General features: G+C 36.3%; 2 protein-coding genes across 13 annotated transcripts in view; one reads left to right on the top strand and one right to left on the bottom strand.

Annotated features, from left to right (window-relative positions):
* LOC134742364 (disks large 1 tumor suppressor protein) overlaps positions 1-27344 on the bottom strand; it is an 88845-nt gene that overhangs the window by 19638 nt on the left and 41863 nt on the right. For 3 of the 12 annotated variants that reach the window (XM_063675458.1, XM_063675503.1, XM_063675467.1), the window contains 7 exons: positions 11872-11987; positions 6419-6520; positions 5803-5856; positions 2625-2654; positions 1730-1963; positions 339-419; positions 5-250 (listed from right to left, as the gene is read on the bottom strand). In XM_063675458.1, coding sequence (XP_063531528.1) covers positions 5-250; positions 339-419; positions 1730-1963; positions 2625-2654; positions 5803-5856; positions 6419-6520; positions 11872-11987 — 863 coding nt within the window. Of the gene's footprint in view, positions 1-4; positions 251-338; positions 420-1729; positions 1964-2624; positions 2655-4263; positions 4470-4895; positions 5260-5802; positions 5857-6418; positions 6521-11871; positions 11988-27344 lie in introns of those variants that run through there. The other 9 variants (XM_063675476.1, XM_063675485.1, XM_063675494.1 and 6 more) reach the window with 9 other exon arrangements.
* Positions 18986-27344, top strand: part of LOC134742702 (odorant receptor 49b-like) — a 29571-nt gene continuing 21212 nt past the window's right edge. Inside the window, exons 1-5 of the mRNA XM_063675895.1 lie at positions 18986-19246; positions 19621-19750; positions 20035-20209; positions 20696-20871; positions 22367-22433. Coding sequence (XP_063531965.1) covers positions 19070-19246; positions 19621-19750; positions 20035-20209; positions 20696-20871; positions 22367-22433 — 725 coding nt within the window. The 5' untranslated portion in view covers positions 18986-19069. The remainder of the gene's footprint in view (positions 19247-19620; positions 19751-20034; positions 20210-20695; positions 20872-22366; positions 22434-27344) is intronic.

The raw sequence follows: 27344 nt of genomic DNA, 5'->3' as shown, positions 1-27344 counted from the left end.
TCACAGAGGTGTTCTTGACCATGAGCAGTTTGTCGCCAACGCGCAACCGTCCGTCGCGGTGCGCCGCGCCACCGGCCATGATCTTTGTGACATAGATACCGTTGTCCCCGGGTATGTGTTGGTTACCCACGCCACCCGCTATGCTGAATCCTAACCCCGAACCTCCTTTTACTAGTTCTATTTCGACTGCATCCTCTTTATTACTTTGAGATGTGTTTGTAGTGTCTTCGGTGCCGGGCCGTTTTATTTTCTGTAAACAGTTATTAATATTAAAATTGTGGGATTATGTGATTCCATATATAAGTCTACCATAATCAACAAAGCTTGGTCTAACGTACCAGTCTCACAGTGTTCCCTGCCTTTTTCAGTGCGTCAACCGCTTCTGCATGTATCACATTTTCTACATTTGTTTCATTAACCTGTAAAAAAAATAAAGGCTAGTTCCGTAATAGGGTATTCTCCTACTAGTCAAATCAGTTTCTTTTTTAGAACTGTCAAAACGATTTGCTAATATGGAATTTATATGAAACATTACACAATGACGTCACGGTCAACTCAACTACTTTTTATACTTCAATCCGATTGATTAAATAGAAATTGTTTAAAAACAAGTTACTGTCAAAAAAATTGTGACACTTTTATTGCTGACTGAACTTCTTCCCATCAGCATGTCTATCAAAAACTTCTTGAGACCTTTCTAATGATCCCAAACTCGATGTGTTTGTATTTTTCCATCGAAGAGTTCTGTTTGCTACCTTCCGACTGCAAAGCTTTGGCTTTCCCACGAACTGTGATTTGGTTGAGTGCTAATATATATATATATTATTTATATATTATATATATATATATATTTATTTAATATTTATTTAGTACTATATATTTATGTATGCTAGTACATATTTATTTTATTGCATAATGCAATTGATGTATTTTAGTTATTCGTAGACGTTAATATTGTAGTTTTCCTTCTTAAATATTATTGTACGTTCTGTAAGTTTGTCTATCTATCTAATTCGAATTTTCCACTCATTTACTCTAAGGTTAGCTGGAAGAAATCCCTTATAGGGATAAGCTCGCCTTTGTACCTAAATTTATATGAATTTCATGTTATCAATTTTTGTTTTGTACAATAAAGTGATTTACTACTACTACTACTACTACTACTACTGCATTATCAGAATGTTAGCATATTATTGCATTGTCATCGGAATAACGGATGTGCTCCAAAATTCAACTGAATCAGACACCGGCAAGTGGTTCAAATTTAAGTTACAAGGTTTGAAGGACATAATATAATTATATACAAAGATAGTTTAAATATACGGGGTCAAGCTATAAATTAAAGTGTGTAATAACTGCTATCTATGTTTTTCTAATAATTATCTGGTGCTTTATTTCATGCATGGTGTGAAATAATTTATTTTAAATACAATGTAATACCATATTATTATTTAGCTAAATATGTTCATTTAGGTACATGAATTAATAATGTAATGGTTGTTAAAGTAAAAAAATATAATGATTTACTGATAATTACCTAGTAATACAAAGAAGACAACATTAATTTATGAAACCTATGTCAGAAGACAGATTGCTAAAGCGAAGAAAACAGAGGATCACCAGTGTCCGGCTAGCCGAAGCGATTACAGGCTTTTCCCGATTATTATGGTCCTTTCTTATATCTGTGTGAAAAATGTCCTTAGATTGGATAAGGTGGTTAACCACTTACTTGTAATATGGCGTCATTAATCTGCAACTGACTAGCGGCGGCTGCGCCCCCCGGTATTAACTTGGTGACGTAGATGTGCGGGTCGTCCCCGATGTGGGGATTGTCGGAGCCCCCGGCAATGCTGAACCCCAGCCCGGCGCCGCCCGCCCGGGACAACACTACAGTCAAGTATACATTCCCATCTTCACCTGTGGTACGCTCTGGACCACCACCTTCGATTCCATTTACCTGTAACTTTCAAGTTATCATTTGATTGGCATTGCATTGCAACATTTTAACAAATTAAACCTAGGTTACTTTTCTATAAGGACAATGAATTAAACAAATTAAATGATGTTTATTGGCATTTTATATTCATTTCCAATAACTGCAATCTTACAAAGGGACTGAATTCCAAGATTTCTATTTAGGTATATAATCAACCATTACTAAACTCTGGTATATTTCAGTGCCAACAGTACCAGTGAATCACTTGTTGTGTGATTTTTGTAAAAGTAAAAATAAGACACTAATGTGTAATGAGTGAATGCATTTGTTGTTGCAATATTTTCAGTTAACTTTAAATTAAATGATCACACCTGTACCTGCTGTAGCCAGTACTACAGTACAGTAATGTCAAAGTAATAGTTTTAATTTAAAAATATATGTTTCTATTACAAAAACCATCTAATTAGACTATATTGTGTCAGGATCCTTTTAACACCAAGTTACATTTATTAATAGTAGTTATGTAAGTCATGTAAGGGAAATAAGGGTAAGTGTGGCTGTGGGATAAGTTTGGCTATTTGCTACTTCAATTTAGTGGCAAATGTATGACACATGACCTTATTTAGTTCAGTAGATCTAGGTGAATTTGTAAAAATAAAGACATACACATTATTGTTGTACTATTTACCTGCTTCATTTCAGGTGTTGTAACATGAGCCTGTAAGCAAGAAAGAAGAAATGTATTTCAAACCAATGGTGTACTAACACTAAAAGAATTGTAAGTGATTTTAAACCACTTAAGATAAGAATGAATGCCTATGATTCATCTTGATTATTTTGAAATAAGTACCATAGTACCAGGACTAGATAGTACCTGTCATTAAAATTCTTAATTTTCTACTGGAACATAATAACAAGAGCCCGGAATTTTGTGTGCGACTACTGACACATGTATGGGAGAGAGCACCGCTTTTTATCGATATTATTAGTCTATCAATGCGGTTCATTTATTTAAATAAAATAACACTTGTATTGGCTCACCTACTTAGCTTATCAACTTGTTATAAAATATAAAGGTTTTTGTAAATATACTCATTACAATAAAGCAGATGAAACGGATAAAACTTTTTGATATTTCGATTTTTTTTTCATTATAGGTATTCCGTTGAGAAGTTATGTATCATCAGAAAGTTTGAGGTATTATTTAAGTAAGACAAAAAAAACTTGATTTATTAATACCACTGATAAACAGCAGTGTTCTCTCCCTAAGGCTTCTCAAAACCCGCACCCAAAATTCCGGGCCCTAATAATAACATCAACAAAACCTCTTCATGCAGTTGGTCCTTATACGTTTTAGTCTTTGGGGTCAACCAGAAACCATGGTGGAAATCATGTGATCGTTTAGGGGAAGGGGTTGTGGGGGTAAGAAAAATATCACGAATGATCACGATGGGGAGGGGGGGTCAGATAAGATATCACCTGTAATTTTTTTTAAAGCGGGAAAAATAGAACTGTCACAATTTGCGGGAGCTATGATACGTTTTTCCTCAATAATCCGCCATTGCTATCAAAACCGAATGAAAACATATGAAAGTAATGTATGTATATGTGATAAGCTGATTTTTACGATGCCTGTTTTTGAGAGATAGCATCTTTCAAAATATTTTGGTGAGAATGGTTTCACTCACTTGTATTTTAAAAAACAAGTGAGTGAAACTGTTCTCATCTAAATATTTTCAAATATGATCACATGATTTCTGGACAACCCCTTTAGTGAGACAGCAGCATGATTTTCACTCTCTTGTAATTGTTTGCTTAAATATTAATAATAACTACTAGAGATGAATTTGAAAATGGTTACAAAAGTTACAAAACCTATAGCTAAAGATCATATCATAACCAAACATGACCATTTGATCAAAAAGCCTGTACAGGAAAAAATGCAGTGATATTAAAGTAATAATTTGAAAATGTTAAATTTTAAAATGTTTTGATAGCAATGTCACACCAATAACAGTAAATATAAGGCTGTATGCAGCCACTATTGCTCTGTAAAGCTTGCCTGCATTGGCCTAAATGTAAATGTAGCCTATATGATAACAAATGAAAAGATTGATGACTTAAAACCTTATGAAAATAATCATATCAATCATCACATCAATTAACATATATGGATAGAATAATCTATAAATTAAACATTAATCACTTTCACAGTTAGAGCAGAACATAAATTAAACATTCATTTAATAATTTTTTGAACACATGTATGTATTTGGTAAAGGTGAAGGTCTTTTTATATAACTCAATAAAACTTGAGGGTTACTCACCGTGTCAAGATTGAAAAGGGAGGAAACCTTCCTTAGGAATCCATTATAAGATTTTTTCTTCCGTCTCTCAGTCATTTTGGAGGAAGTTATGCATAGCCTTTTGGTGTTCTCAGTTATACTATGTACACTGCATGCATTGTTAGTTACACACTCGAGTCCTCTTTCAGCACCTTATTTGAAGATCGTCGGCATGCACCATTCTCTACCTAAAACCCACATCTAACTTGCACCAAAAAAGTTTACATTTTGAATTCCTCATGTGGAAAGGTACCCATTTTGCATATAGTTGGCTTCAATGGCATCCTTAACAAGTAGATTGTAATTAGATTATTGAATATTGCAACCCTTATCTCATAATCCTCCAGGTCTTCGAGCCGAGCCCTTTCTGATAGTGATTTTTAGTAGATAATGTATGACTGTATGAGTGTGATTAAAAGCGTGTTACTAAACTAGCGTCCAATGACAGGATGGTATGAATGTCAAAGCGATGAACTTTAATTAGAATGTCCGTGTTACGTTATTAGTATGCGATTTATGTTTATTTCATAATATTATGAGCAGGTACAACAATCGGTGAGTAACACAGCGATTCGGAGCAAGCAAAACTAACTCGTAAGTCTCATTAGTCTCACCAAGAATCAGAAACGTTCCCAAGGTGTAAAGAAATTACTAAACGTTTAAAAATAGATCAGTGTTTATTAAATGGCCTTACTTGCGACGAATACGAAATATCAGCAGAATGAATGTCAAAATTTTGTTTGTAATATCATGTCACAATTCAATTACGACGAAGAGAATGCCTTCAGCTGATGCAAAGTTTATTAGGCATTGGCACAACGAAGAAATACAACGGCACTAATCCACACAACGACGAAACTTTAGCGTACATATCGCCGAAAACTTGTACTATATTTTAGGTTATAAATAGTACGTCGGGACGCGAAACAACCGTCCGCCATTACCGACCACTTGTATGTAGTTGTAGCGTTTGCAGACGTCACGTCATCACATCAAAAAGAAAAAATAAATAAAACGGAACGGAACCAGAAAGAACAATCGATTAAGTTCATCGTGTTACATAGATTCCACACTAGATGTCGCTTTTTTTCAAACCTACGATAACTATCTAGAACTAATAATAGTTAACAGACCCTAGTTACTGTAAATGCCCTTACCCTTACCCTAGTTACTGTAAATGCAGATACATAATTAGAAATTATGTTAAAACCTCTATCTATACTTAGTTGGTCATCGTAAAAAAGACTTTCACCTTTACCTTTACAAACAGGTTTCATTTATATTAAAAATGCAACTAGTTAACGCCTTAAAATATAAATAGGTACCTATCTAACGGCTATTATGAGTGTATCTTACAATTTTATACAGGCGTTCATAAAATTAAGCGCCCGCTACATTGGTCGGCAACGAGGCTTCCGACCACTGCGACCTTGGTAAATTCCGACTCATACCTCGGTCAGGGTGCCCTTGCCACTGTTGCCAGCCGTGTAGGTACTACGGGCTTTTTATTTATGTACCTACCTTTTTTTCTTGAATCTCTCCACTATCCGGGGCCATCGACTGCACGATTTCCATCTATAAAATTGGTTCATTAAGTAGGGTGCTAGCCTATTTTTAGGGTTTGGATGGGTAGGATCGGTAATTGATATAATAGGTACATGGCAGCATGGCACGTAGTACACATATATCTAATACATACATATATTATACATATATCTAATGAATATCTAGGCAATGGCGGAAATCAAAAAATGTGACCAACCCTGACCCCTGACCATAAAGCTGAATCCGCCTTTGTACCTAGGTAGGTATGTTTATTTAATTTTATAGCGTAGGTTTACAGGCAAAAACACAATTACTTATTACACTTGTCTATAAGTATGTGTAATGGTTTAACAACACTAGCCGGGCTAGCACATGATTGGCGCGCGAGTATCTCGCCGCGACATAGACTACCCGTCCCTCTATAATTCACACAGTTAGTAAAAGACGGGTAGTCTATCTCGCGGCGAGATGCTGTCTCGGCCTACTACTGGTTACCCTCATCTGGATTTGGATTCAATTGAAATTGTCAATGTGTCAACAAATCTACAATACTCTAATCTAACGTATTATGAAACGCAAAGGCACAAATTACCTTTGCTGAGTCCGGTGTATAGCTACTGCGATCTGATTTCCGGTTGCTGTCTTGAAGGAAGGCATTGGAGACTGATCTGTAATCGCTTTCTTCCGACTGAATCTGAAAAAATTAAAAAGATACATTCCATTGAATATGAATAATGTTGAGTAGGTACTTGGGTATCCGTCAAATAATTAGCTAATACATGAACGCCTTCCAAAATGGTATTTTCCCATTGTTGTGATTACTCATTATCATATAGATAGAGTAAATGGTTTTTGAACCGAAACTTCTAAACGATTCGATAATCAATAAGTAGGTGTACCTTCTAGTAGGTGCTGTAGCATGACGCTACATCTGTCGTCAATTTTGGAAACTACTTGCTTGTCTGTCATGTCTAGTTTGCTTGTTTGTTTAGTCGTGTCGTGATTCACGCAAGTAACGACACGACTAAACAAACAAGCAAACTAGACATGACAGACAAGCAAGTAGTTTCCAAAATTGACGACAGATGTAGCGTCATGCTACAGTACTTACTAGCAGCGAGTAAAAAAAAAGTTTAGGCAACTAGGCTGGAGCCAATTTGGCTTTCTTTTGCTTTATGAGCACCAAGACGAGCGCTCAACCGTCTGAAAATAGAGCAAGCCGGTAGGATTCAAGTTCCATCGACGCTCCGCCACTAGATGAGAATTGTGAGTGAAACTATAGGGCGAGTAATGTTTCAGCATAATATTTGTTACATGGAGACGAGAAGAAAGGTAATGACCCATAGAGAAGAGACAGACAAGGAGTGAGCGGTGCTATCTAGCTCAACCGGAACACACATAAATTATGAATGAATTCGAAAGCAACTGCTTATTTTTAAGAAGTCTCACTTTTATATTAAGCCAATAAAATTAGATTTTTCGAAAAAATAATTTCCAGCATGCTGGAAATCGTGCTCAATCCCAGGTGTGCATAATTTTCTGCTATATTTCAAGTTTTTTGCTTGTAGATCCAAAACGGTACGTCCGACTGTACATTTGTTCTAATCATGATGAAAATTGATATCTGAGGATCCGAAAGGTACCTTAATTTGAATTTGTAGTCTAAGTTGTAAAAAATGGCCGCCATTTTGAATTTATTTATTTTTGGTCAAATCAAGTTAAAAATTCGAAAACGCCATTTTAGTTTTTACCAACGTCTCATCCACCAAACCTGCCACGGTAGTGCCATTGTAACTGATGGTGGGTTTCACAGTAACTTCTACATCGAGGAAAAAATTATCTCCCAAGGCTCCCAAAATTAATGCACACCTCCTGGGATTGCGCAAACTCGGATTACACGCATTTAGGACCAAATAAAATTAAAGCTATTTTCAGCTTGCTGGGAATTAATTCCTACAAACGCTATTTTTGGATGTACTTACTTAATTTGATTGGCCAATATACTATTTTATATTATATTTCTATGGTCTCAGAACCAAACTCAGAACTCGTCATTCAGTTTATTTATTAGTTTTTTTTTCTAATTTTTAAGCAACACGATAAAAAGGCTAAATAATATTAGGTACGATAACGTCCGGCCTGTAGCCAAGGTTTAACCATCTTCCAAGGATCGTAGCGTCATGAAAATTGGCAGCTGTATGTAGTTCTGATGACAATACAATAATATGATACTGTCGAACTGATCTGATGATGGAGCCGGAAGATATGAATCTTCATCGACCTGTATATAACTAACTATGTAATCGAATCTAAGGTAACTAATTTAACTATCTTCCAAGGATCGTAGCATCATGAAAATTGGCAGCTGTATGTAATTCTGATGACAATACAATAATATGGTACTGTCGAACTGATCTGATGATGGAGCCGGAAGATATGAATCTTCATCGACCTGTATGTAACTAACTATGTAATCGAATCTAAGGTAACTAATTTAACTATCTTCCAAGGATCGTAGCATCATGAAAATTGGCAGCTGTATGTAATTCTGATGACAATACAATAATATGGTACTGTCGAACTGATCTGATGATGGAGCCGGAAGATATGAACTGGCACTACATGATGGAACATCGTATCATAGCTGTGTTTGGATTTGTTAGAAAAGTCTTGGAATGAACTTTGACCACGATTAGGTTTCAAGGTCTGATGATGAAGTCGGAAGATAGGCACTGGCATTCCATGATGGAATATCGTATCATATATAGTCGTGTTTGCACTTGTGAGAAAGGTCACGAAATGGACTTTGAGCTCGATCAGGTTTCAAGGTTATAATTATAACAAACCTACTACTACTAGTAATTGGTAATAGGAATTCTGTGATAAAACAACGCAACCTAATTGTTTTTGGGGTTTTTAGAATTGTCTCGATAAGTATTAGTTGCCTGTGGAAAGAAAAGTACAGTCAGCGAAAAAAGCGTGTACCAAAAATGAAATTTTTGCCAAAAACTTATTTAAACTGATCGCAGGCAGATTTTGGCCGTAAAACGTTATCCATAAAACAGAACGATAGCTGGTATAATGTGATAATGAATGAAACATTGCTAACGATTTGCTTTTAGATGACGTAGAGTAGGTAACCAATTAGTGGGCACGGGTCGGTAAAATAAATAACAGTCAAGCAAAAATTAAATAAAACATTGTTAACCGAGGCTTGGAAGCGACTCGGCTATTTTCCTGATTTTTATAATAATCGGTACCTAAGTACCTACATTTCGACTATGACAAAATAATGGTACATTTCGATGCTAGTGCGGAAAGTATGTCATTACTCCACGAGAACCGAGATATCTTGCCACGAGCCGTGAGGCGAGTGGCAAGGCTCGGGACGAGTGAAGAATGACATTTCCCCACGTGTATCGAACGACGTTTTTTAATACAGTTGCGAAAAAATAAGAAAAGCAACAACATTGACATTGACATTATGAAGAAGTGTTTTTCTAGCTTTTATTCGACTAGAATAGATTTTGTTATTATTATTGAACCCACTTCAATGAAAGTTTTTTTCAAATGCATGTTCTATAAGACAGAAACAATTGTAAATATTAAAACATTGTACTATTATTACCTAAATATCGTTATTTATAATTATTTGTGTATCGTATATTTATAAAAACATTATCGAATGTTGCCTTTGGAAACTTAAAACATTCTTGCAGTAAGAAAATACGCCTCTTCTTTGACAGGCGTTCCGTTCCATTCAGACAACTTATTAAGAACGGTTTTTCAACATTAAAAAATAAACGTGTTATATTATAATACTTATAATGATGAAGAGGTAAGTAATAAAATATTAAATACGCATATTTTTCGTATTCATACATTAACAGTAGTCTTTTATGTTGATTACGACGTTTAAAAGAAACTAATATTAACATTAACACTCATCAATAAGTAGTCATGAATTGGAACAAGTAAATATTTAAAAAAATTGGAAAAGTAAAAAGCACTAGTTCGCGAAAACCAACTTTCCGCACGCTAAACAGCCACGAAAAGTAGCACTTTTTGAGCAACTGTATTAAAAAAGTCATTTTCTAGCCACCGTGTATGCATATTTATATAGGTATTCCGGGGATCTCGGAAATTCGGGGGCAAAAATTCGAACTAGCTAGGTCTTATCTCTGGTAAAACGCGTATTTTTGAGTTTTTATGTGTTTCCGAGCAAATCTCGGCTCCCAGATATTAGGTTCTTAACGGATCAATTCGCAAGTTGCTCAAATTTTGGCCTTTTAAAGTTCCGTACCGAAAGGTGACAAGATGCTTTGTTTATGCTATAGCTGCTATAATATAAATAGTTCCTACATTGTTAAAGAGGCTAGAAAGCAATCAATAGATGGGTGAGTTAGTTTGAGGGCCGGCCCGTGAGTGAGGAGGGTCCATCTAGTTATAGATAGCACTTCGGTCTAGTCATTACAAAGTGCTTTTAACGACTACCGTGAGGAAATTAAACAAGTAAGTATAATCGCTTTACGGGCGACAACAATTTCATAAATGCTTCCTTGTTTTAACTAAAGATTCAAAAAAACTACGCAGTTGCTTTTTTTTCGTCAGGCGTATGTTACTAACACTTAATTACTTGTATTATTCGTTTTTTAACTAATATTATTGTATTTATTGTTGTATCCACACAATAAAAAAAAAAAAAAAAACCGACTTCAATGGGGGATGCCGTTGAAAGTTCACTTATTGTTGATGGTGCACTCTTAGATTCCAGACAATGAAATGAAAAAGACAGCACCTTTTGCCTAATTATGTAGAAAAGGAGGTAAAACCACCCACTTTTTAACCGACTTCAAGATTTCAAAGGAGGAGGTTCTCAATTCGGTTGTATGTTTTTTTTTTATGTTTGTTACTCCATAACTCCGTCATTTCTGGACCGATTTTGAAAATTAATTTTTTGATTGTAAGTATATATATACAGATTGGTCCCGTTTTTGTCAGAAAGCAGTTCTGATGATGGGATCCATGAGGAATCGAAGGAACTCCTCAAATGTTAAAGGCATACATAGCACTTACATTTAAAAAAGTGACATTTGATGAAGTGGAACTACTGATGATGATCAGAATGGAACTCTTCAATGACGCATAGTTCACGTTTGGCGATTTGTTCTCTTCCTTATGGACCCAGACCCAAACTTGGACCTGGTCTCGGACCCGGACCCGGGTCTGGACATGGACCCCAACTCGGACCCGGACCCGGACCGAACTCTGACCCAAACTTGGACCCGGACAGCCGGACACGGACCCGGACTCGTATACGGACCCAGACCCGGACCCGGAAATGCTACTAGAAAAGTGGATTAGGTGGGTGGATGGCTTTTGAACTGCGATTCTCACAGAACAGAACTGCTATCAGAAAAGTAGGTTAGGTTAGGTTATGTTAGAACTGCGACGGCAGGATAGCCGCTGCGGGGTCGCGGACTCATTGCGTGAGCTTCCCCGTAACCCCGCAACCACAGCGGCGAGAGGACACCATGGGGTTTAGTGGGTAGTGGAGCCTCTATACAGCCCTGAGTCCCACATAACCATCCGGGCCCGGCGGTATGCGTAAAAGCATTCCCCATGTAAAAAAAAAAGGTTAGAACTGCGACCCTTACAAAAACGCGATTTGTGCACCAGCGAACTGGCCCACTTCATAGTGCCCGTAAGGCCCGTCTTTACGAAGTAATATATACAAACATTTGTTTTTTTATTTTCCTATATTTCAAAATACTAAAGGCCTTTTTCATGGGGCCGGAAGGTTCTGGAGTGGCGTCCGCGTACCGGAAGACGAACTGCCGGTAGGCCTCCAACGAGATGGAGCGACGACCTGGTGAAGGTCGCGGGAATTCGGTGGTTGCGAGCGGCACACGATCGGTCGGAGTGGCGAGCCTTGGGGGAGGCCTATGTCCAGCAGTGGACGTCTATCGGCTGACATGATGATGATAATGATATTTCAAAATTGTGTTAACAGGTTGTTTTGCTGGGTACAAAATAAAGACTCACTTCCCGACGCGTGCCATCTGCCTCCCACTTGTTTGCGATGCGGATGGTTTCCGCCGTCTTCTGCTGAATAGATTTGGTGTCATCGAGTAGTGTTAGCTCGTAGAATTCTTGAATATCTGAAAATTAATCAAGAGTTACCCAAATGAGCTATTCTTATATCCTAACTAGCTAACTTTAGCTATTCTCTAGAGCAGGCGGTCTAGCATAAGTTGCGTTCTTGCGCGCGAGTCCATACTTGAAGTCGCACGCGAGAACGCAACTCATGCTAGCAGGCCAGAGGACGGTAAACCGCGACTCACGTGCCGCATGCGGCTTTTTGAAGGTACAATTGCGGCTCTACAAGCCACCCTAAAACTTGCCTAAATCAACATTTGCTCCTCTTTGAGGTTGCTCGAACTTGTAATTTGAACTGCGGTTGGCACGCTTTAAAAGTTTGCCGACCTCTGCTCTGGAGTCTAGACCAGGAGGGACACTAGGAATCCAGACACGGGGTAGCGTGTCCAGCCAAGTTCAAAGAAAGAGGAACTGGTGACGCAGCAACCGTGTAATATTACACGAACCATTTCGAGCTACTTTTGACAACTTGAAACCTATTTAACCTACATACATGAAATTTTGCACATTTATTCAAGCCCTTTAGCTTGTCTAGAATACAAAATTTTATAATCGTAGCTCAAACAGTTATTGATAAATTAACGTTTAAAAACCAGCATTTTTGTGACTGACTGACTTATAGATCAAAAACCTAACCCACTTCCAGGTGCCCTAGGAACTTAAATTTGGCATCAAGGTGGACTATTAGGTATACAGAGGAAAAAATCCGAAAACTGAAAATTATTGATAGTTCGATGGAAAAAATCATATATTGATAATATATATTCATAATTATTAGATTAATTTAGACTTATAGGTAGGTCAAAAACCTAACCCACTTCTAGATGACCTAGAAACTTTATATTCGGCATCAAGGTAGACTATTATGTGTACATAGGGGAAAAATCTGAAAACTGAAAATTATTGTCAATTCGATTGATAAAAATCATATAGGTATTGATAATTGTTAGATTAATTAAGACATAGATCGAAAACCTAACCCACTTCCAAATAACCTAGAAACTTGATATTTGGCATCAAGGTAGACTATTAAATAGGTATATATTGAGAAAAAAATCTGAAAACTGAAAATTATTGATAATTCGATGGAAAAAAAACATATATTGATAATTATTAGATTAATTAAGACTTAAAGACCAAAAACTAACCCACTTCTAGATGACCTAGAAACTTGCTATTTGGCATGAAGGTAGAGACTATTAGGCGTATACAAAAGAAAGTACTGAAAACTGAAAATTTTTGACAATTGACCACGCGTTAGCGAGGGTCTCCCTTTTAGATTGGGCAAAACTGCTTTCATCAATTCAATTCAGTTTATTTATTTAAAACAAAATGCAACGTTATAGGACTAGCCTAAGTCATGATGAAAGCTAGTAGTTTCTGTGCAAAAAGTAATGACATCCCAACAAAAACATAAATGTGAAATGAGAGAATTGACTCCACGACAAAAAAAAATATCTATGGGTGCCAAGTTCTGTGCTGTGTAGAAAATCCTGAAATTATGAAGGTTTTTTCTTGGCTAGTTTTTACGTAATAAATAGCCTATTATTTATTATATTTGTTTATGTTACTTTTATAAAATTTGGTTTGTTGGTAAAAACTAGCCAAGTCAAATCCTTTATAATTTCAGGATTTTCTACACATTATAACACGTTTATTTTTTAATATTGAATATTGAAAAACCGTTCTTAATAAGTTGTCTGAATGGAACGGAATAGCTATGGAAGGTAGAGGTAGGAATAGCTGCCGAAACGCCTGTCATTTTTTAAAAAACATTTATGGCCTGGATGCGAGATTTTAAGCCAAAACGCCTGTCAAAGAAGAGGCGTCTTTTCTTACTTTTACTACTAAGAGGCGTTTTAAGTTTCCAAAGTTTTTATTCCTTACTTGTTGCAACAAGTATTAAAAAAGTCGTTCGAAACACGTGCGGAAATGTCATTCTTCACTCGCCCGAGTCTAGATATCTCGGTACTCGTGAAGTAATGACATGCTTTCCGCACTAGCATCGAAATGTACTATTATAAGTTCGAAAATTTAGCTATTTTTTTATTTTAATTGTTAGCTTATAACGAAATTGTAATTTTGTTCACGACAAACATTGCAAAAAATCGTGCGAGTTGATTCCGCCAGATTCCGCTAAAGACACGTGGGAGGAACTAGAGCGCATCTAAGGAGGTTACCTGCTTAGACAAGAGATAATACATAGGTATGCCTGAAAAATTTAGTAGACAACCCAGATCCTATTCTAAATTTCCCTAATCACCACACTTAATGACTAGCCAAGATGCCATACAAAGGTGCTTAATTTCGTTCAATTAAATATGTATTTTAGCTGGCGGCAATCGCGTGAGCAGCAGGATCGATAGGTGGGCGGCCCCCCGCGCCTGGATGTTAGGTGACCACTTTGTAGGGGTCGTTGTGATGATTCCTATATATTTTTAACCTCATTAAGACGAAGTGACCAACGGGTCTCTTTACGACTATCCAGCAGTGCCGGCCCGAGTCCTTGATTAGGGTAGAGCGAAATCGGGTTTTGGCGCCCTTCGTTGAAGCTTTTTACCCAAAAGCAAAACGAACCGTATTTTGGGCCCGCGACACACTCTTTTAAAACTTATATTTTTTTTCTCATTTGCCATTTTGGCCCCCCTCCTTGCCATCCGGCGCCTAGAGCGGCCGCTCCACTCGCTCTACCCTAGATCCGGCCCTGCTATCCAGTATATTTTTTACCTCTATAACTCGAAAAATGAAATTTTACCTCTCTATAACTCGATACCTATATAGGAGTGTTGTTTTATCACATCTATATCTCGAATAATTTAATTAATTTACTAACAAACCTCTGCATGCAACTCGATAAAGACAATAGGACTTTACGCATTTGTATAATCATTAATCAAGTACCTCTCTAATACGAATTTTTCATGCGATTTACCTCTGTAACTCGATACCTCTTTATGGTCGGGGAGCCCAAGAGGGGATTTTAGACCAAGATATGGGGGATACCTTGCATCCTGTTGAGTACCTCCACCAAGTATGCGTCCTTGACACCGAGCAGGGAGTCAAGGACAGCCCGACAGAATAGTAAAAAAGAAATTGCCACGACGAATCTGACGATTTTAGCAATCCGTAAGCGAGTGGCAGGGTCACAGTTGCAAAAAAAAATCGCGACCTTGACTTACTCGAGCGCGTTAGATTTTTATTTTATTTTGAAGGGAATAATGCAAGAATAAGTAAATAAAAAAAATCTGCCGATTTGAGCAAGCAGAAGTGTCAATTGTTAATTTTACAGCTTAAATTTTAATAAATCTTGAATAGCAACGCACAAACACACTTCTTGCTTAGTATTTTCGGACTAAAGGTACCTACGGCATTCATTTGTGTGAAAAACAATGTAAAACGTCTGTATATTAACCGTCAGCTTGTTTACATACGTTATTCAGCTATGCGGACAGTTAAATTGCTATTACTCAGATATTAATTTGCTCTTATTCACATTAAAGGATTTAAAAATGTGCCCAATTTGCTTGAATAACAGCTGAGTAGACGTTTATACAGTCTTAATTCAACAGCTGAGTAGACGTTTATACAGTCTTAATTCAGCCTATCTTCTTAGCTTATATTTCGGCGGACAGCTATTACTAAACGTTTATACAACACTTCTGTGTTACTTAGGACATATACATATACATATGTATATGTATGTAGGCGGCCGATCGGAATATCCGCCCGATCGTCAAGTCCCTGTGTAATGTTTTGACGGTATTAGTCACATTAAAGCAATGGATAGGTAGGAAAGGTTCGTTAGGTTACTTCAGATGCCCGAAGGGACTCAGGGAACGAGACAATGATTTTTACGATTCACGATATGCCTAGGAATTTCATGATCTGCCTGCTTTTACATTTTGTCAGCATGATTGATTTAACACGGAGTAAAACCTCAGAAAGACGAACATGGCAAAACTCTAAGTGTACAGTCAAGGGCATAAATATATATACATTCCCAGTTTCAAAAATATGTGTACGCTCTTACACCTTAGACAATAAAGTGCACATATTTTTGAGCCATTTGTCTGGAGCGATATTTTTGCCTTCGACTGTACCTAGTTGACTAATATTAACTACCTACTTGTGACATGAAAATTATAAAAACTTAACTAATTATGAACAGACAAAAATAGGCAAGAAAGGCGCTGACCCCTGTAATGTTGCATGGCTGAACACTGGAGCCTTTACCCCCCTTTACCTTATCCTCGTAAGTCCTGTGTTTTTTTAACAGCAGTAGTCATATCTGCCGGCTGTACTATACCAAGTACAAACCAAGAATAGTGCTTCAGACCGAGACAAAAAGATGTCGGTTTTAGAGATTTTTTGAAGTGAGGTATTGTTGTCTGCATTTTTTACGGTATGTTTATTATTTTTAGCACCTCTTTTAGAAGGAAACTATTGAAAATATTGTGTACTTGTGTGAGTACATTCGGTTTCTACACGGTATAATAAAAACAATTTAAAAAAGTTAAAGGTATTATTTATTATCAAAAATAAAACATATTTTTCCTTTAAACATCACCTAAGTACATATTTTACTTTATTACAACATAACCAATGTTCTTCTTATAAAAAAATATATATAACACAGTCTCGAAGACACAAATTTCATACCATTCTACATCTCCGGGGGTTGGGTTTGGGTGTTCAAAACCTGGACTAGATCTTAGACTTTGCCCACGTCGCGCCCTCGTACTTGTGCTTCTACCACGGCCACGTCCACCTTGTTGGCCACGAGCACTTTGAGATCGACAACTGAATGAACGTGGATCTGTCCATGTACTGCAATTTCTATTTCTCGATCTTCAGATTCCGAAGACGAAGAAGAGTCGCTATTTGATTCTTAGTCGGGTTCAGGTATAAACAGATCTTCATCATCCGAGTCCTCGGAAGTCAGAGTTATTGAGAAGTTGTGATATTTGAATGCTAGAATTAAAAAAACAACACGTAACATAGACCGAACGTATTACCATAAGTACCAATTATTAACAGTTTTTATGTAACAAACGCCTAACGTACCACCAAAGATTAACTCCGTAATAGATGGATACAGTCTAAGGAAAAAACGTGCCTCGAAAATCAAGAAAATTTGATTCTCGATCAGAGGGCGCTACTAGCTTTGGCCTACTGTCGTATAGATGGCGTTGACGGTTTTGTTTGTTATTTAACATTTTTAACGCATATCAGTGAAAGAACATGGGTCAAAATCATAAAAATAATTAATGCAAATAAAAAAAATCATTTTTCCCCTCACTAGCTCGGAAAGCCGTCTTTTATCCTTTAAAACAAGCGGGGAAAAACGCATTTTATCCACTAGTGGGGAAAGTAACTTGACCTTGGATGGAGCGTGTTTAAGTAGCTTGACAAAAATAAAACTTAAAACGCTCATAATAATGGTTCGTTCGTTAATTATCATTAAATAAATGGTTTGAGAATCTAATAAAAATTTAATTTAGCTTTATTTAATGATTTTAAGTCATAAACCTTCAAATTCCATAATAAACGTTTGTTTTTTAATAATTATGTTAAATATAATTCTGAACACACAAGTTAAGTCGATGCAATTTCAAAACGCATCACTGACATTTCATACGTCAGAAATGTCAACATTGTCAACAAAAATTTTACTTAAAAACTTCTCACGTAACAGTACAGAATTTCCAGAGTTTTTTGTTATAGTATCGTAATAAAATGAGTGATTCCAGTTGATGAAGATGATCTAACGCCTGTGGATGTTGCACTTTCCTCGCTATAGTGAGGGGAAAAGTTTTGTGTTACACACGGGTGCAAATGTATTTTACTTCTCGTGTGTTAAAACACTCGCGGGTAAAATACAACTTTGCACCCTTGTATAACAAATAACTATTTCACCTTGGGCGTTAACACTTGAATCCCTCACTACGCTCAGGATTCTATGTTAGAATCCCTCGCTACGCTCAGGATTCTATTGTAGAATCCTTCGCTTCATTTAGGATTCAATTGTACGCCCTCGCCGTAAATATGTCATTTTGCTCCCTTGTGACACAATCTACTAATTATCATTCAGTACGAAAATATAGTAGGCACTAGGTTGATGAGTCCGTAGTATTATTTTATGCAGTGGTAGCATACTATTTAGCTGTGTAGGTATACATCGATGTACTGCGCCCACTACCGCCACCGCCATAGCCCATCCCCGTCATATATGTATAATACTTATACAAATACTTAAATACATAGAAAACATCCATGACTCAGGAACAAATATCTGTGTTCATCACACAAATAAATGCCCTTACCGGGATTCGAACCCAGGACCATCGGCTTCACAGGCAGGGTCAAGTGACCCACTAGGTCAGACCGGTCGTCAAACAATAACAATGTAGGTGTGAATAATTTTCATAATAAATAACCTAGCATGTCCATGATTAACTGATGTATTATTTAAATTCCTGCCTTTATTATACTAATTAATTAATAGATAATTACTGTCATATTTGTAAAATAGAAAGTAGGTATTTCTTAAAAATGAGGATTTTGGCGCCATTAACAGTTCAGCTCTTAAGGCGAGCGCAAATGTGCTTGTAAAAGCTATCGTACTAAACATAAGTATTTTGTGATATTTATAATTTATAACTTTTTAAAATGTGTAAACACATCATTTCCTTGTACTCTCTGTACTTTATTAATTAAACATTTAAATTAAAATTGCAAACACCGGCTGCTCTCCTTTCTTAGCCGCTGCATACATTAAAGAATAATCAGCTACTTTGTCCTTTGTAGCATTCATTACTTATCCAAAATTGTCAATCAAATTGACAAACAACACAAAGTGAATTTTATATTTGTCGTGAAAACCTTAAAACGTAAAATACGCCATTGCCAATAGGATGAGTTAATTAGATAGTGTGAGCGATTAACGTGCCTACTTATGTGTGAGCACAGAGCCAAAGGGATCACTGAACATAATGTACTCGGTTGAACAGAAACCCTCACTACCGTGAACGTAATACACCAAGTTGCACCAAAATAAGTAAATGAATTGTGTTTAAAACTGAAGATGCAGCTAACTCAATGTTTCAAAGTTTCCTATTTTTGGCTGATATTAGGTGGAGTTTGGTATCCTCGGACTCTGGATAATACTCGTATGTTATATGCAGTTAATATTTACAGAGTATTTGCAACAATTTTTATTAATGTCGGGATGTTAGCTATTCAGTTTATATATTTTTTTACGGTAAGTGAGTATTTTTAATCAATTTTACTGGCCGCGCTAAGAATATTATTAGATACAGTAAAGGATGACTCACGTTAAACCGGGCCGTGTCCGGGCCGGAGCTTCCGGCGCTTCGTTTTCTATGGAAAACATCACGTGATCACCTGTCATGTCACACGGCCCGGTCTAACGTGTCATCCTTAACTTAGAAAGTAACTGTGTTTTCATTGAATTCAAGTACCAGCTGATATAGTTGAGTGTATGTATAGTTAGTTAAAAAATACTGATACTTATAATTTTGTTTTTTGATCCCTTGGTAGTTCCAAGTTGGTAGTTGGATTAACTTGCTCATGAAAAGTTCCCGAAGGCAAGACACTTAATTTTTTCTTTTCTAGGTCGCTGGCAAGGACTTGGACAAAACCGTTGACGCCACCGCCTTATTTACGTTTGTAGGATATCTGTTCAAAGTAATAACTGTAATCAAAAACAGACAAAGGATCAACAAGCTACTAGATATAATTGACAGTAAATAAAACATTTATTATATTTAATTTATAAGACATAAAACTTGCAGTGATGGCAGAGAAATATAAATATTAGTAAATTGTTAAACAAGGGATGAAATCCCATTTCTAACGAGATATTTTGGCGCTCGGTGTTTCTCTCATAAAGCCACTAAGTATGTTCTCGGAAATTCCTAAAAATAAAAGATTACTTGCAAAATTTTAGTAACTGAAGGTGATATTACTAAACTGACCTTAAACTAAAATATTGTGTGCATTGTTCTATCTAATGTTTAATAATTTCAGATGAAACCGATAAAGACGACTTGTTACGAAATATGGCGGCCAACATAAATTTTATATCTGGTTTCTACAACGGGTGGGCTTGTCTGACGGCGATAATGTGGAACTTAATTCCGTTTACCAAAGCTACGCTCACTTTACCACTTTACTATCCTGATTTACCACCGTCGTCGCCATGGTGAGCGTTTCGTTCATATTATGTTATTCCAGCTGGGATAGAAGATAGAATACTGTTTAATTAAATTAAAAGGGTAGATAATATGAAAAACCGTTTAAGCGCAAGTCGAACTATGTACGTACTCTTAATGTTTAAATAGTTACTAAATTAGTTTTGCAGAGCTAAGATGACATCGCGGTCTAGAGGTAGGTTCCGTAGAGATTACCTACAGTGTTCTGAACATTTGCAAAAATAAAATTAAAAATATCTAGCAGTTATTAAAAACGAAAATTATTTCGTAGAAAAAAAATTGTATGTTTATCTGGTACAAAACTATGTTATATTACTTACCTACTCAAAAAGAAACACCGTTTAACTGTAACATTTATTTGCCCTATTTGTGCATTTTTTTTTCTCTTTTTGATCTCAGGAAATGGGCAGTAGCTCCCCTTAGAAGCAGTGTTCATTTTAAGTAGGTATTCGTAAATACCTACATTTTACTTCCAGGTTTGTTAGATGGTATATCTATCAAGCTACAATGATAATAATCAACGCGGTAGCCCAAACGAGCGCAGATCATCTGTTCGGGGGTTTAATGGCGTTCGCGGCGACTCAACTAAAACTACTTCAACACAAGCTTGAGGCTATTGGAGCTAAAACTGACAGCACAGTGGATATAGATGGTAAATTAAACACATACACAATCGAGATGGGCGCTGGCGGGTAAATACCGGAAAAATACCCGAAACTACCCAATCTAACCGATATTTACCCGTATCTACCCAAATTGTTGGGTATTTATAATTTGTTCGTACAATTGAAAAGATTCATTATATAAATTAGATATATCATTATTATTATCGTATAAATATTAAAATAAATATTTTTTAAGAAAAAAAACCGACTTCAATGGGGGATGCCATTTGTTGATGGTGCACTCCAGACAATGAAATGAAAAAGACAACATCTTTTGCCTAACTAAAAGGAGGTAAAATCACCCACTTTCCTGGTAGTATTTCGCTTCTGTAAGGGTCATAGTTCTAACCTAACCTAACCCAATGTTCTGATAGCATTTCGTTTCTGTAAGGGTCACAATTCAAAAAAAAGTCCAGGGCCAAGTTTGGGTCTGGGTCCATAACAAAGAGAATAAATCGCCAAACGTGCACTATGTGTCGTTGAAGAGTTCCATTCTGATCATCATCAGCAGTTCCACTTCATCAAAAGTCACTTTTTTAAATGGAAATGCTGGATTTGTTGATGAAAATACAAAAATCACTATATGTATGCCTTTCACATTTGAGGAGTTCCCCCGATTCCTCATGGATCCCATCATCAGAACTCGAGCTTGACAAAAATGTGTCTTGAAAACCTAACTTGCTTAACAAACATAACGAAGAGGACAAATCGCCAAACGTGAACTATGCGTCATTGAAGAGTTCCGTTCTGATCATCATCAGCAGTTCCACTTTATCAAATGTCACCTTTTTAAATGTAAATGCTTGATTTGTTGATGAAAATACTAAAATCACTATATATATATATATATACCTTTAACATTTGCGGAGTTCCCTCGATTCCTCATGGATCCCATCATCAGAACTGCGTTTTGACAAAAACGGGACCAATCTGTATGTATATACTTACAATAAAAAAAAAAGAATTTTCAAAATCAGTCCAGAAATGACGGAGTTATGGAGTAACAAACAAAATGGAGTAATAAAAAAAACAACCGAATTGAGAACCTCCTCCTTTTGAAATCTTGAAGTCGGTTAATTAAAATAAAGTATGTATAGAAATCACAATCACACGTCATTTTTAGAGAAAATTAATATTTTTTTTTCGATGAGTGCATTTTGTTCACTGTTTTGTGCTATAGGAATGTTAATTTGATAAAGCTATTTTATACCGTATTATTTACATTTCTTTGTTAATTAGTGCATAATTATTTGATATAGATATTTTTTTTACTTAAAATAGTATTTTATACAATCATGAAATAATAGAGAGCTTTCCATGTTTCCAGTCGAGTACCGTGTTTAGGCCACGAAGCTTGCTGAGTGCCCTAATGAAGGTACGAGCTTGAAAAGCTTGATTATATCAGTATTGTATACAATACTTTTTTTACGAGTCATCCAATTGAACTCGGAGTCTAGCAGAATAATATTTTTTTTTTTACAGCTCAAAGAGAACAGGAAGACTACGAGGAAATGGTTTCATGTGTTGAATATCACTTAAAAATAATATGGTAGATAATTCTATATACATTTTGCTAAATTAAGAAAGTTTTTGGGCAGGTATTTTGGTTGACTGCAGTGTAGTCACTGGCTTCTTTAGTTAATAAGTCTTTTTCATCCGTCCTATTTGGAAAATTCACCTTTCATAGGCTGATAGCCGGGTGGAAAATTGAATTGGATAGTATTTTTTTTTACTTTTCACTAACAGCCCTATATATGCCATCTTATTCAATTAAAAGCTCTCATATTAGCTTCCGCATTTTCAGACCAAGTATTATCGAAATTAAAAGCCTATTGCATTGCATTATTAAAAAAAAAATACTACTTGTATTTAATATTTAAATGTATGAAATAAACATAAAAATACTCGTATTTGTTCATAAATCAATATAAATAACGATGATTGTTTAAAATATTATCATTACATTATATTCATTCATTCAGTTTTACTTTTTTTAAGGCGCGTATATTAAGGCCGTTTTCAACACAACCCAATTTAAGATCGGATTGTCTATGGTTTTAGATTTTTTCCCGATCAAAATATAAATGGCGCTAATTCCAGTCCCTAATTCTCTTAACCGTCAAAACATTTTCTTGTGTTTGACTTTCCTTATAGTTGAAATGAAAAGTAGAGTGTTTAACTCGGGTAAAGGTAATCATCCCACCCTCAAACTATTGGCGCTCGAACGAAGTGAGAATGTCTCGGGTAATTTGGTTTACTTTCCACCCTTGGATCCAATCTACTATTTACTAGGTATTAGGTACTCTACATTGGCGAAGAGTCCGTTGATTTCCACCTCCTTGCTTAATTTGACACAGTTGAGCACCTTATCTTAAACGAAAAACCGGCCAAGTGCGAGTCGGACTCGCGTTCCAAGGGTTCCGTACATTACACAATTTAAACAATGTATTTTTTATGTGAAATGTCTTTACAAAACCCGTAGGTAGTGCACTGCCTTATGGGAATATAGTTCAGATCCGAAAACCGCTTTCAACTGGGTCTCCAAAACTGCCGGGAGACAGCGGCGCCGGCCATCTACTTCAGCGGAATGACGTCATCAAAATGACTCCCGTCTCGGTGCGTATATTGCATATTGCACCCAAACTATGCATTGCACATACACGTGTGGGGTATTAAACGAAAGCCAATAAAATATTATATATTTCACTAATACACTATGTACCAAAATATACAATAGTTTAAGAGAAATTTAAAAATAAATCAAAATGATGAAAAAAAAAAACGATTATTTGGGTTTTTCAACCAAACCAAAAGTCGGACGTTAAAGCAATGTACTACGAAATTAAAGCTGATGTCTCAAGCCATACACTGACATCAAAATAAAAACTTTTATAAAAAAACAGATAAACCGACTTCAAAAAGGATGAAATAAAATATTATCCTTTTTAGGGTTCCGTGTTTAAGTATATGCGTTACCAACTGATATGTTTGAAGTCGGTGCCAAGCCAAATTTTAAACCATATATTCATAGTGATTTTGGTGCAATTCGATAAAGATGCGGCTATATAAGTATGTACGTTGGATTACCTAACGCAGCGTACTACGTAGGTGAACAACACGCGAATGCGAAGCGGCGCGGCACGGCGCCTTAATTAATCCTTTGATACCTATATGTCCTATACAGAAGTGTCCTACGTGGGCGATCTCGTTGCGAACGCGAACGCCTTGGGGCGGCCGCGCCGTGCCGCGTCGCTTCGCTTCGCGTTCGCGAGTGTTCGCCTATGTAAGACGCAGCGTTACACGACGACAATAAACGAACTTTCTGTAGGTATTTAAGAACACACCTCAGAACAGAACACACGGTTGAACCTTCTCGGCGCAGTTCGTACCATGCTTGTCGGCACGTTAGTGTAAATCTAATACATTTTGTCGTCGTATTTTTTTAAAGAGCATTTCTTACTAATTCTTAAACAGTCATAGCACGCAAGTGTGGGATTGGGACTGAGTTATTTTCTGTCGCTTATCCAGAGGACTACATTTCAAAATATAAAACAATTCAAGGAACCTTCATTCAAAATTTCAGCTAAAGCGGTTCAGTTGTTTAGCCATGAAAAGGTAGCAAAGAGGCAGACATACTTGCTTTAACGTTTATAATATTTGTACAGTTGTAATGGGATTTATAGACATAAAGCTGATTATTTTTGACTGGTATTGTTACTACTTGGAGTACTTGGCTTGGCACCGACTTCAAACATATCAGTTGGTAACGCATATACTTAAACACGGAACCCTAAAAAGGATAATATTTTATTTCATCCTTTTTGAAGTCGGTTTATCTGTTTTTTTATAAAAGTTTTTATTTTTCCATTTTTAGTTTTAAGACATTGTTAAGAGCGTGACGCATGAATGAAAAACATAATCATGTTTATCTGTAAATTCGTAAACTTTATTAAATAATCAGAATTTTCCTCGAGTCCGTCTGGGAAATCATTCCTGTCAGTAAATCCATTCTCCGCCAAGCCACTGATCCAATCCCTCAAACCCCCGATCACTCAACCTCACAGCACATCAACCCCTGATCACTGAACCCCTCGACCCTAAACCACCAACCCTTCAACCGCCATTCCCCGACCTCTAACCCCAGACCCCTTAACTCCTAACCCTAACCCCCAATCCCTTAACTCCCAACCCCTCAGTCCCCGACCCATCAACTCACCTCCCCTCAACCCCCAACCTCAAACCCCCCAAACACTAATACCCTCTACCTTCACCTCTCAGTCTCTTTGGTTGTTTCCAACACTACCTACATCAAAAATCATAATACACATACGAGGGAAGTTATCAGTAGACTTACCACGAGTTTGACATTGATATATTCGCTATCATGTGCGTAACTTACTGTTTATGCATCTCGCTCGTACTGGCATATTAGTGTACAAAGTAAGTTACGAAGAATATTTAGTGCCAAACTCGTGGTTAGGCTACAGTTGCACTACATCAAATTGGTGGTTTTGGTGAGGAAATGCTTGAGTTACTTTAGAAAACACCGAAATTACCATACACGTGCCTTTAAAAATTGAGGAGTTCCCTCAATTCCTCGCGGATTCCATCATCAGATCAAAACCAAAAATATTACGGAAACACCTTGGAGAGGTAACTTCTTTAAAACAGAAAAAGAATAACTCAAATCGGATCATGGGTGCCGGAGTAATCGCTGAAATCATTATCATCAAAACAATCATCATCATCAGCTCCACTTCATCAAATTGATGGTTTTCGAGAAAAAATGATCAAGTTGCTTAAGAAAACGACCAAATCACCATACATGTGCCTTTAAAAATTGAGGAGTTCCCTCAATTCCTCAGGGATCCCATCATCAGATCAGAACCAGATTAATATGGGACCAACTTGGAAGTAGCTCCTTTCGAACAAAAAAAGAATTACTCAAATCGGACCACGGGTCTCGGAATAATAATAAATACCCGATAATTCGGACTATTCTTTGCATAATATGAGGGCATTAAGGTAGAATTGTTGGCGCGCTTTAGTTTTTTTTGTACAACTTCCACAGTTTTTGTCCGAAATTAAAAATTTAAGCTGTGACGTATAGTTGAATAACTGGTTTCTTTTATATTAGACGCAAAATTGTTATAACGTTTTTAGTTGAGCTATAAAATATATATACACGAACTTTTATCAAAAAAAGTGTTTTTTCTTTATTTGTAGCTCCTAAAATATACATTGTTTTTAATAAATAATGTATTAACGAATCATAATATATTTCATAACCTTTCGTTTGATATAGCACACGTGTATGTATGACTCATGGTATAGTTATAATTTAGATTTTGCAAATTTCGGTAGTGGTCACATGTATGACGCCATTATTTGTCACTCAGGCACTATAGAGATTGTCTCCCAGCAGTTTTATGATCCTTTTTATATTGCTAATAACATACTAGAAGCTTATAGACCTGTACCGCTGGCTATATTTTGACCCCTAGGTTATAAAAATATTAAAGTCAATTCTGTTTTCGCTTATGAATACTTTGTTAAGATGTAAATCTTACATTTTGTTTTGTGTCATATATATAATTTGCTTTTCTAGTAATTTGTTATTTTGTGGTAATTATTTTTTATTTTGAATTATCTTGGAGAAAAAAATATTCGAGAGAAAACATGTAACTGTGTTGCATTTAGGATAGTGTTTTTAGTGTGAAAACATAGTTTGTGTCAATTACGTCCACTGCAATCTGATACTATGTCATAATATTCTAAAAGACACAAAAAAAAATTAGAGTTAAAAAAAATTACTTAGGTCGAATTTAATCGTTTAAATAGGTCCATTAAATGATTTTGTGTCTTATTAAGGCATAGCTTCATAAGATATTTGATGATTTTGTTGTAACAGGCTGTCACCGTTACAAAAGAATATTAAAGATATTAGAGTTTACATCTTATTAATTTGAAATGCGGGATAAATAAGATGTATGAATTTGTGTCACTTTCATCCACTGCATAAACAAATATTACAAAAATATTATTTGCGTTCAAACGAAGCTAGCGGGCGGTCTGAATGGGCAACGGAGGCCGTGCAGGGTGGGGCCGCGGCGTGACCTTGCCGTACGCAACGCATGTTTACTTCGCCTGTGCGCCAAATTAACGCAACTTATTCAAAGAAGTTACGCAAACAACACAACAACAAGCAACAAGCAAGCAAAGAATGCGTCGAATTATCTTTTACCTATTTAAAACTCATAGATATTGTACAATGTCACCATTATGCAAAAGAACTGTAAGTACATGTTTGATTTGCGAGCGAGCTGGCAACATTGCGCAGGGAAATCTTAAAAATATCGCGTTTACGTGAACGCCACATACATTTGTGACAGTGATAGGGAAAAGGTACCACTAAAGTAAAATTTGGTTATTAATACCGTGACTTTCTTTCATTCTTTGA

The sequence above is a fragment of the Cydia strobilella genome, chromosome 1 (genome assembly GCF_947568885.1).
Source record: "Cydia strobilella chromosome 1, ilCydStro3.1, whole genome shotgun sequence".
NCBI lineage: Eukaryota > Metazoa > Arthropoda > Insecta > Lepidoptera > Tortricidae > Cydia > Cydia strobilella.
The sequence above is the reverse complement of the archived record's forward strand: the minus strand, read 5'-3'. Positions and strand labels throughout refer to the sequence as shown.